Source organism: Hemitrygon akajei, chromosome 3 (assembly GCF_048418815.1).
Source record: "Hemitrygon akajei chromosome 3, sHemAka1.3, whole genome shotgun sequence".
In the NCBI taxonomy this organism is placed as follows: domain Eukaryota; kingdom Metazoa; phylum Chordata; class Chondrichthyes; order Myliobatiformes; family Dasyatidae; genus Hemitrygon; species Hemitrygon akajei.
Window position 1 is genome coordinate 78,836,624 of NC_133126.1, and position 12,749 is coordinate 78,849,372.

A 12,749-nucleotide genomic window follows, 5' to 3' on the forward strand; every position below is an offset into this window, starting at 1 on the left:
AAACATCCTAAAAGCAGAACAGACTGCTTTTACAGAACTTCTAAAATGAAATACCTACAACATAGCGGTAAAAATTTTAAACAGGACATTACAATTGTTTTTCTAGTACACAGAACCATATAACACATATTCAGATTATTTAAGCTGTTCTCCAGAAAAAATAGCCTCTCAAGGGTTTGACTGTCTGCTAGAGTTTATTAAATACACTTGGTGTATTTAACTCGAGGAACCTGTATATGCTTCAATAGGATGGTAGAGACGCAGAGTTCAGCAATTAGTCACCTAGTATAATTCTCCGTAACTGCCTCCACCTCCAATGGGATCCCACTACCAAGCACATCTTTCCCTCCCTACGCGACTCCCTTGTCCATTCATCCACCCCCCCCCCCACCCCATCCCTTCCCACCAATCTCCCTCCTGGCACTTATCCTTGCAAGCAGAAAAAGTGCTACACCTGCCCTTACACTTCCTCCCTCACCACCATTCAGGGCCCCAGACAGTCCTTCCAGGTGAGGCGACACTTCACCTGTGAGTCGGCTGGTGTGGTATACTGTGTCCGGTGTTCCCAGTGTGGCCTTTAATATATTGGTGAGACTCGATGCAGACTGGGAGACCATTTTGCGTCCGCCAGAGAAAGCACGGTCTCCCAGTGGCCACACATTTTAATTCCACGTCCCATTCCCATTCTGACATGTCTATCCATGGCCTCCTCTACTGCCAAGATGAAGCCACACTCAGGTTGGAGGAACAACACCTTATATACCGGCTGGGTAGCCTCCAACCTGATGGCATGAACATTGACTTCTCTAACTTCTGTTAATGCCCCTCCTCCCTTTCTTACCCCATCCCTGATATAGTTAGCTTTCCCCCCTCCTTTTTTTTCCTCTCTTTCTGTCCATCACTCTGTCTGTTCTCCATCTCCTTCTGGTGCTCCCCTCCCTCTTTCTTTCTCCCTAGGCCTCCCGTCCCATGATCCTTTCCCTTCTTCAGCTCTGTATCCCTTTTGCCAATCACCTTTTCAGCTCTCAGCTTCACCCCATTCCCCCCCTCCGTCTTCTCCTATCATTTCGCATTTTCTCCTCCCCCTCCTACTTTCAAATCTCTTACCATCTTTCCTTTCAGTTAGTCCTGACGAAGGGTCTCGGTCCGAAACGTCAACAACGCTTCTCTCTATAGATGTTGCCTGACCTGCTGCATTCCACCAACATTTTGTGTGTGTTGCTTGAATTTCCAGCATCTGCAGATTTCCTCCTGTTCACCTAGTATTTTGCCTGTGTCTGTGCATTTTGTTAAAATGGTACAAAATATAAAATGGACCATGCATTGTCAGTAGCTTATTATAAATCAACTTGATGTCTACTCTTATCATAAAAGAAAGATAAATAACTTACACAAATATACCCTTCATGAAAGAGTTCAGGTTTACTCTCAGAGGATAGGGATTTTTTTAAACAAGGGCCAGCCTTTAAGCAATTAAATAATTCATCAAAACTATAAGTTGTGGCTTGCTTCTAAATGCTAACATAACACTGTCAGGAGTAGGCCATTTCAATTCCTTGATCATACAATACTGCTATTTTCCCTTGATCTGAGTATTCACAAAAAGTCTCAAAATATACAAATCCAAATATTGACAACTGAGACAAGGTATGTAGTATATTTGTGTCTGTCATCTTTTTATAAACTCTAAAGAATATACACTAATTCCATAGAAATATTTTCCCATTTTCTAATGGCAGAAAGTTTCTATGGAACAATAAAAGAAATGCACATTTAAAGCAAATAAGAAACCATGGTCTATGGCAGAATGCTAAGAAGTTACTCTGAAAGCATCTTAAAAATTGCTTTAACTTGCTACATTGTTGTTCCCTATTCTTCGTGATTGCCAGTCATGACATTGAAGTCTCAAGGCAATGTCAATTTTACAATAAAGTATCCCCTCAATCAAGAGCAAGCTCAAAATGTTGAAAAGGCATTCCCCTCTGTGATACCTAACACATACTTCCAGAGTACATTTCTATCTGCAGTCTTGAACATGGATTAGTAACACCCAACAAAACAAAGAACACTCGTGTGAATTTCACTTACATTTTCTAGTCCATAAGCATTCACACAGCAGTACCTTGAGATTTATTACCAGAGCACACAGCAGGGATTCACTAAAGGTTGCATTTCTCCTGTATTTATGCACATATTTCTCATTGGTTTGTAATACATTACTTGGCAGAAATGCCACAATTACTTAAATATGGCATTAAATTTTAAACTTTTGCTTCTTTGCACCCGACCAGCACCAACAGGCAAATTTGAGTACCATCATGAAAGCACAAATTGGGATAAATGTGCAAGTCAAAAGAAGGAACATCAAAGCTGACAAGCAGGAACTCAAAAATGCTTCTTCCGCCACCTGCATTTCACTGTAGAAGTGGCACAATCATCTAGTATCCAAGATGTTATGATTTCACTGCAAGTCTGGAGCTTTAAATGAAAACTGAAAAATTAAAAATGTCATATTTCTCATCACAACAACAGTATTTATCAGCTCAGATTCAACCGAAGGACAAAGCACATAAATGAATTAGAAGCAGCTTACTGATTAATGGTAGAACACCATCAACTCCTGTGTCTCCCAGAAAAGTCTTTTTTTTTTTTTAAACCATGCCAATTAAATAACGCAGTGCTAAAAATAACAGTTAAATTCAAAATGGTTCTGAAATCTAATGAGATGTAGACTTCACAAATTGAAATACTTCCACCTTTGATTGAAGACCAGAAAGCATTTCATCTTGTGATATTTCACATTTTTTAAAAATCACATCTTTCTTCTTTTTGAAAATTCCACTCCTTATGGTTCTTCCAGCACCAGCCACTTGTCTACATCTTCCAAGTGGCTATCATTTTAAGTTTGACTGTGCATAATAGTGGACTAATGACTCACATGGGGTACTTCAGCCTAGCTGACCTTATTGACATATGAACTCTTACAGACATTTTTGTAATGGCCATGACTAAATGACAATCAAATCAAATCAGTTTCCCCCTTCCAAGCCACACAGGTTTAAGGACAGCTTCTGCACTACTGTTAATGGACCTCTTATACTATCAAGAAGAATTCTGACCTCACAATTTCCTTCAAGATAGCCCTTGCATTTTGTTATCTGTCTACTCTCTCACTATAATTACAGCAACATATTCCACATTCTCGTTTTTCCCTTTTGTACTACCTCGATGAATTTATAAATGGAATGATGTCTGGACAGCATGCAAACAAATCATTTCACTGGTGCACTTGATAATAATTAACCAATTCCCAAAATTGTTTGTAAACATGGAAAACATCTGTTACCAAGCAACAGTCTGTATTAGCAACAGAAAAAGTTTCTTTAAAAAGTATTTATGTAGCACTGTGTAATAAACATGCCAATGCCCGTGAACAGAAAATGCTACAAAAAGTAGTGGATACAGCCCACTCCTTCACAGGTAAAGCCCTTTCCACCATTGAACATATCTACACGGAGCACTGTTGCAGGAAAGCAGCATCCATCATCAGGGAAGCCCACCACCCAGGTCATGCTCTCCTCTTGCTGCTACCATCAGGAACGTGGTACAGGAGCCTCAGGGCTCGCACCACCAGGTTCAGAGACAGTTATTACACCTCAGCCATCAGGCTTTTGAACCAGAAGGGATAACTTCACTTGCCCCATCACTGAACTGTTTCCACAACCTATTGACTCACTTTCAAAGACTTTCATCTCTTGTTTTTGATATTTATTGCTTATTTATTATTATTTCAATCTTTTTGTGTTTGCACAATTTTTGTCTTTTGCACAATGGTCGAATGCCCAAGTTGGTGCGGTCTTTCATTGATTCTGTTATGACTATTATTCTATTATGGATTAATTGAGTATGCCCACAAGAAAATTAATCTAAGATTTGGTAATATATGGTGACATAGTTGTACTTTGAACTTTATGACTTTTTGAAAATACTATTAATAAAGAATTACATAATGTAAGAAATAAAGCAGCACCCGGCCTGTTGAGGCTGCACCACATAAATATATGGCTTTCTTTACATTTATTGTTTCATGCAGTTTAAACCCTGCTATGCAGAAAAAATCTCATTTCAATATATTTAATGAGGATCCTCCACTGCTTCCCTGGGCAGATAATTTAACACATTCACTACTCTCTGGGGAAAGTTGTTTCTTTTCATCTCCATCCTGCTATCGTTTCCTCTGAATCTTGAAACTATGTGTCCTAGTTCTTGTTGAAACAACTTTCTTGCCTCTGTATGATCTATCCCTTTCATAGTTATTTGTGCTTTATTAGATCCCCTCTCATGCTGCTGAATTCCAATGATTATAATTGAAGACGCTCAGCATAGGCTAACCCCTCATATCCAGAATCAACCTGCTGACCCTCCTTTGCACAACCTCCAAAGCCAGTATATCTTTCTTCAAGTAAGGAGACATTAATTAACTGCTTGCAATAATTGAGATGTGGCCTCACCAGTACCTTGTACAGTTGTAGCATTGCCTCCGTGCTCTTAACTTCAATCCTTCTTGCAATGAAGGCCAACATTCCATTCGCCTCTTAGATAACCTGTTGCATCTGCAGTCCAACCTTTTGTGATCCATGCACAAGTTCCTCAGCACAACAACATGCTTCAGTCTTTCACTACTTAAATAATCTGATCTATTTTTCCTTCGAAGGTGAATGACCTTGCATTTATCAACATTGTACTCCAACTGCCAAATTCCAGCCCATTCACTTAATCTATCTATTTCTCTACAGACTCCCCATTTTCTCCACACAATGTGCTTTTCCACTCAATTTAGTGCCATCAGCAAACTTAGATATGCTACATTTGGTCCTCTCTTCCAAATCGCTAATGTACATTGAGAATTTGCAAGCTCAACACTGACTCCTGCAGCACTCCACTCACCACTGACCACCAACTATCCTCTCTGCCTTCCATTGAGTAACCAATCCTCTATTCATGTCAATACATCACCCCCTACTTCATGCATCCACATTAATCTTTTATGTGGCACCTTATCAAATGTCTTCTGGAAATCCAAAATCAACCTGTTCCCCTTTATCCACTGCACTCCTCATATCCTTAAAGAACTCCAGTACATTTGTCAACAGGACCTGCTCTTCGTGAATCTATACTGTTTGCCAAATGCAACCACTTCTATCCAGATGTCTCACTGTGTCTTCCTTTAACGACAGCTTCAAGCATTTCTTGACTATAGATGTTAAGCTTATTTGCTCGCCTTTTGCCTGCATCCATTCTTTTTTTTTTAAAGTGACATGATATTCACTGTCTTTCAATCTGAAGAGACCTGCCCAGAGTCCAGAGAATTTTGGTAAATTATAACAAATACATCTGCTATACTTTCGTCTCTTTCTTTTAGTATTCTGGGATGCATCCCATCAGGACCAAAGGACTTCTCCATCTTTAACTCCACTAGCTTGCTCATCACCACCTCTTTAGTGACCACAATTGTACAGAAGTCCTCACCTCCCATTACATCGATAACATCTCTCAATGGCATGTTAGACATGTCCTCCAACATGAAGACCAACACAAAATTGTCATTCAACGCCTTAGCTATTTCCATATTATCCAATATTAATTGCCCCTTCTCATCTTCCAAGGGACCTATGTTCACTTTAGCCATCCTTTTCCACTTTATATAATTCTAAAATCTTTTAGTGTCTCTTTTTATATTTTGTGCTGGTTTACTTTCATAATCTAGCTCTCTTTTCCTTAGTGCTGGCTTAGTGGTTTTAAAAAAAAGTTTTCCCCAATCTTTCAGTTTCACACTACTCTTGGTGAGAAGAAAATTCTGCAAGAAATCAATGCTACTGTTAGGGAGGGCCACATGCTCCTCATAGATCAGCACAGATTGCAAAACCTATTGAATTTTAACTTCAAAAATGAACTTTATTCATATCAATTATTTAAAAAATTGTAATTACATTCATTGTGTCGCCCAGTTTATACATTAATACTATTGTCAAGTCCATACATTGGCTGTGTCATCCAGTAATATTCTTTGTACGCAACACCGATGTCACTCACTTGGCGTTTGTACAATATACCTTGAAGTGTTCAGCTGGCTCTGATGATGTTCCGCATGTCAAGCCCTGACCACCTCTCATTATCCATTGGCTGCAGGACCTTAGATTGCTGTCTTTCCCCATAAAGTCTCTGTGTTGGCCACCCAAGCATCAGTGTGCCCAAGGTGCTCCTGCAGTCTGGAATGTGCCAGATTACAGCATTCACTTATAAATATCTCTTTGCACTAGAAGAACAATGTGTTTAACACAGGCTAAAGTACATCTTTCACTGAGTTGATGATCTTCCTGAAGCATATGATGTTTGTTCTGTTATGCATCCCAATCAGAATGTGCTCTGCTAAGCATCTACTCAGGATGAAACTCAACATGGACCTTGTATCTTCATCCAGATCTTCTTTACAAATACACACTCCACAAAGAGGTGAGCAATTGGTCTCAGCTTCATCACAGCTGTCTGGTGGACAGCATTTGCATGAAGTGAGATGACAATTCTGCAGGAAGCATCTGACAGGTGTGGAGCTCCTCCCACTGCAAGCCAAGCAAGGTCTTGAAACCCATCAACAAGTTCTAGCATCTTGGCATTGAAACAAATGTCTTTAGAGCCTGGTTGGGAAACGATAACAAAGGGCCCATTCTGTTCTTTTCTTCCAAGGCCTATAGTTGTAGGATGCTTTTCTAAAGGAGAAGGACAGGTGTGCAACAAATACTCATTAAATGGAGCACTGTGCAGAAAAGAACAGGCCCATCCATTGCAACACAAGGAACAGGTTAAAACTTAGCACACAGGACACTTAATGTTTGTACACATTGATTTAACACACAGCTTGATGCAGTCACACACAAACAGGCCATCGGGTCATTGGCACTGTTGGGTACACCTTATAGTCCACTCTGGAAGCTTCTGCATTGTGACAATGAGCTACACTTTGATCCCCAGATGAAATCCAAGATAGCCTGGGTGATATCCATTGCAGAGCAGGAAGGCATAGGGCAAACCTACACCAAAGTGCCCTTCCCCTTGCTGAACAGGTTCTTGCCTTCCATCTAGAGGAAGAATCCTGAAGCAATTCCACAGAACCTTCAGGCTGCCAGACTGGACCATGAAGGGAGCGGAGGGTTGGTCAGGCCACTTGCCAAAGAATGTGCCTTCTCTCTTTCTGTAGCTGACTCTGGCCCAAGGTCTGTTCAAAATGGTTGAAAATGCTATCAATCTACGTATAAATCTGAGCAGAAGACAGAAGTGTTTTTACATCCTGGGGGACTTTAAAAAATAGAGTAATAAAAACAGAGTGTGGACATATGTTTTCATATGTATCGGAAAACACTATACAACTAGCTCGTTTAAGTGAACTGTCAAGTTGAAATAAATTGGCATATATTAAAAATATCCTTGAAGGATAATTTTTGGTATTTTACCAGTGATGAAGCCAAACTACTACCAAGCAAAAGATAAAAATATTGTAATGTGGAGATAAGTACAAGACACAAGTCAGTCAAGTGAATATTTCACAGCTTAAATTGCCATTTAGTGATTTTACAATAATATATTTGAGTATAGAGTACATCAGGGAAAGTGCAAAATAAAACTGATGTACCTTTGAAAAACATGATTAATGGAGCAACAATGGTCACCTACAAGAACTTTCTCTGGACCACAGTAAAATAAAATCTACAAATCTGTTGCAGGAGAATTTAATGAGCAATATAATTATTATTAAGCACATATATCTGCTTACATAGCCACTTCCCACATTACTTTTATGGTATTATGATATTTGATTCAAGTAGTACTATATAAAGTTATTTTAACAGCATCATAAAGTAACCAGGTATTTCATTCTAATGTATCAAGAGCATACACTCTCCACAAGCTTCTTCTAAAGTTGTACTGACTGTGCAAATGGGGTTAATTCTGTTTCTGCTGTTAATCCAGTGCATAAACACGTGACTATTTTGGATAATTACAGGACTGATGAAGCTTTGATCCACAAACTTACTGCAGCATAGGCCAATTATTTCTGAAGGCATTGTAGGCCTCTTCGACATTCAATTCTACTGCTATCTGTTGGAAAAGAAAAGAAATGGTCATCTCTGTACGTTGAAGAAAGTTTAGATTTTTAAACAGTAAACAACTTTTTTTTTTAAAAAAAGAAGCTGTATACCAATTTTCTCCTTCGCAATCATTTTTGAATCATGGAATGATCAAATGTTTACTCAATAATAGTTTAAACCCAACTAATTCTTAAATTGACTTAAATATTACACAAGCTAATCACGAACATTTGGGCTATGGTGAGCATGAGAATACGTTTTCTCCAAAGTAGCGCACTTTGTATCATGTACTAAAAACAATACAGTAAAAAAAAATCACTGTTTCCAAATAACATGATTTGTTTCATAAATGTTTTTATATTTGATAGAAATTATTAAAGAATTCAACAAACAAATAACCAAAGGCTTTAATACACTTCTAGAATTCAGCATGATGCAACATCAGGGCAAGGCAAATGGTACGTCCTCAGAGAAAATTAAACAAATTTTCAAAAGAAATATTGCAACATATGCTATATTGCAATGATATAAATATGAAATACTAATCTCCATCACCAACATAAAACAATTGGGCTTGATTGAACAGAATCTGGTTAAATGCTCAGTCACACCAGGGACACTAATCTGATTTGGATCTGGGACCAGCTGAGCTGACTGTCCACAGAAGGAAGACCTCCCACTGGCAAGCAGGAATTCTGCCCTCGGTGCCTGATCCAGAGACCTTTTGTCTGTTTGCTGAAATAAAGGGCATTAATAAATATGATTAAAAATAAATGTATAAACACCTTAAAACATGCAAATTAGAAACATTAGGAAAAGTAAATAAAGCACTGTGTCCACCACCCCAATTTCTCAGCTCGAGTCAATGACCGCATTCGAATGAAGGGAATTGTGGAGTGCAAACTGCATTAGGTCCCTCACCATAGCAAACTGGCATCTGACCATCAGCTTATCTCTAACCTCAACATGTAGAACAAAGACAAAACAGTTTACAGTATTCCACTGAACTTCTGAACTAAGGCAAGTACAATCCTGCTTACTGAAGGTGGTGCAAGGGTTTAAGAGATAGTTACCATACTAACTTTTCTGCATCTCAAGTCAAGACTTGAGTGAAATTTGAATTCCTGTATTGGAATCTTGCCTTTAAGCATGCTTGACCACTACATATTAATTACAACACCTCATAGATCATCAGCAATTACAGAGTGATCAAGCTGCACAAACTAACTACAGCAATTCATTCATTTTGTTGCCTGTGGTTTAAATAGGTCTTTAGTTTTCAAATCACAAACAAGAGAAAATCTGCAGATGCTGGAAATCTGAGCAAAACACACAAAATGCTAGAGAAACTCAGCAGGCCAGGCAGCATCTATGTAAAAAGTACAGTCGATGTTTTCGGCTGAAATGCCAACTATACTTTTTTCCATAGATACTGCCAAGCCTGCTGAGTTCCTCCAGCATTTTGTGTGTGTTGCTTTAGTTTTAATCAAACCCATTTCTGGTATATTATTGTAAAGCTTTTTTACAATCCATAAATCCATGCTTTCCTTCACTCTTTACTGCTGTTAACTGCCCTCTCCGTAAGTTACTACATTCCAAGAAGTAAAGTCCTAAACTGCCCAACCTGTCCCTATAATTCAGGCCCGAGTTCACGCAGTATTTATTTAATAATTCAAATGAATTAAGTAAGCAACAATTAAAACTATGCAGTGCTTAGCAACTGCAAATATCTTAAAATCTAAAAGTTAAAACACAGAAAAACATAGAAAACCTACAGCACAAACCTACAGGCCCTTCGGCTCACAATGCTGTGCCGAACATGTACATGTAGTTGAAGTCCCCCATTGAATTCTTTCCAAGCAGAACAATTCACAATGCAAAATTCTTTGCAAAGCTTTATTCGTAAACAAATCTGATACTTATCAATCCAAGCGACTCTATCAAAGTCTGAGTTTGCCAGCTGTCTTCTTTCTGGATGGATGTGCCAAATCAATAATGACTGGGAGCTTAGCGTCCAAATGTGTGCATCTGCCAACTTCATCTGTATGTCAAAACTCAATAACTAAGGTTAAAGTAACTTTGATTCTGGAGTGATTGGGTTGACTAGCTTCTCATTCATCTTGTAGATTAGTTCTATTTCAGCTGGAAGCTTGGTGGTTTTCTCGCTGTGACATTGCAGCTAGATAGTGCAACTATCAAACAAAAAAAGAACAAAAAGAACTGTGCTGAAGAACAAGATCTGTGCCAAATGCCTTTCCATCTCTCTTTTATTAGAGCATACAAAGGAACATACAAGTTGCGAGCAGAAATAGGACAAACGATCCTTTATGCCAGTTCTGTCATGCAATAAGATCATGACTAATCTCTATCTCAAATAAGGTCTATCAATGTGTGATGGAGAGTATATCAACTAATTGCATCACAGCCTGATTTGGAAACATGAATAGCTACAAAATGTTGTGATACAGACAAGTCCATCAAAGCTCTCCACACCATTGAGCACATCTACACAGATGCTGCTTTCTTGTGACAGCACGCCACCACCCAGGTCATGCTCTCTTCTCACTACTGCCATCAGGAACATGGCACAAGAGCCTCAGGACTAACACCACCAGGTTCAGGATCAGTTAGTACTCAACTATCATGCCCTTGAACCAGAGGTGATAACTTCACTTGCTCATCACTGAACTGTTCCAACAACCAACGGACTCATTGCTTATTTATTAGTATTATTTCTTTTTTCGGTATTTGCATAAATTGTTGTCTTTGTCATGCTGGGTGCGGTCTTTCATTGATTCTATTGTGTTTTATCTATTTACTATAAATGCCGCAAGAAAATGAATCACAGGCTTGAATATGATGACATATCTGTACTTTGATAGTAAATTTACTTTGATTATTTCTACCTAGAATCACTTCTCAACTCCTTGCCTATCAAGTCTCTGTTTTGAAAATATTCAAAACTGTGCTTCCACTGCCCTTTGGACATGAGAGTTGCTAGAAGTCTGGATCTTTTGAGAGAAAATAGTTCTGGATTCAGTCAATAGAGGAGACATCTAACTCCATATCTACTCTTCAACATCCTTGAGACTTCTTTAAATTTGAAGTTCAAAGTAAATTTATTAAAGTACATATACGTCACCATATATACAATCCTGGCAGTCATCTTCTTGCAGGCATACACAGCAAATCCAAGAAATATACAACAGAATGAATGACAGATCGCACCCAACAGAACAGATAAACAACCAATAAGCAAAAGACAACAAACTGCTCAACTACAGAAAATTTTAATAATAACTATAAATATCAAGAACATGAGACAAAGAGTCCTTGAAAGTGAGTCCATAGGTTGTGGGAATAGTTCAGTGATGGGACAAATTGAAGCTGAGTGAAGTTATCTCCTCTCAGAGTTCAAGAGCCTGATGATTGGAGGGTAATACCTGTTCTTGATCCTGGTGGTGTGGGTCCTACCTTCTTCCTGATGGTAGCAGATGATGGATGCTGCTTTCCTGCAACAGTGCTCCGTGTAGATGTGCTCAGTGGTGGGGAGAGTTTTACCACATGATGGGCTGGACCTTATCCACTACTTTATGCAGGATCTTCTGTTCAAAGGTGTTAATGTTTCCATACCAGACGGTGATGCAGCCACCACACATCTATAGAAGTTTGTCAAAGTTTTAGATGTCATGCCGAACCTTCACAAGCTTCTAAGTACTGTCATGCATTCTTCGTAATGGCATTTATGTGTTGGATGCCAGGACAGATCTTCTGAAGTGATAACACTGAGGAATTTAAAGTTGCTGACCCTCTCCACCTCTAATATCTCCACTAACTAGCTCATGGGCCTCCATTTTCCTCCCCTGAAGTCAATAATCAGCCTCTTGGTCTCAGTGACATTGAGTGAGAGGTGGTTGTTGTGGCACCACTCAGCCAGATTTTCAATCTCCCTCCTATATGATGATTCGCTGCCACCTTTGATTCAGCCAATGGCAGTGGTGTCATCAGCAAAATATGGTGTTGGACCTGTACTGAGCTACACAGTCATTAGTGTAAAGTGAGTAGGCAGAGGGCTAAGCACACAGCCCTGTGGTGCATCAGTGCTGATGGAGATTGTGGAGGAGGCATTGTTGTCAATCTGAACTGAGTGGGGTCTGCAAGTGAGGAAATCGAGGTTCCAACTGCACAAGGATTTTCAATGAAATCTTCTGCTTTCCTAAGCTTCAGAGCACACACTAAAACAATATCATTTTAACTACCTTTCATTTCAATCTCAAAACCCTGTCACTGAACATGTATAATTTATGTTCTTCATGTTGGTCATGTTTGTAAAGTGCAGTGCCAATTTTAATGGCATTTATAACCTGGGTACATATGGCCATGATAAAACACTTGAAATTGTTTGGCAGGCAAATGATGGGCCTGCAAGGAGGGGTAAAGAAGGGCAAGGACATAATGAAGGTCCAGCACAAAGCATTCTTGTTAACAAGTAGATTCAGTGATCCAGACAAAAGGGATCACAAACAGACTATTTGAAATCCTCTTAAGATACTGTATTAAATATGATTTTGACTTAATTCATGCATTATGACTCATTGCTTTTGG

General features: G+C 39.0%; 1 protein-coding gene across 1 annotated transcript in view; it reads right to left on the minus strand.

The window, feature by feature from the left end:
- The window catches only part of fntb (farnesyltransferase, CAAX box, subunit beta), an 85,683-nt gene that overhangs the window by 59,222 nt on the left and 13,712 nt on the right, over window positions 1-12,749 (minus strand). The window contains exon 2 of the mRNA XM_073040202.1: window positions 8,090-8,154. Coding sequence (XP_072896303.1) covers window positions 8,090-8,154 — 65 coding nt within the window. The remainder of the gene's footprint in view (window positions 1-8,089; window positions 8,155-12,749) is intronic.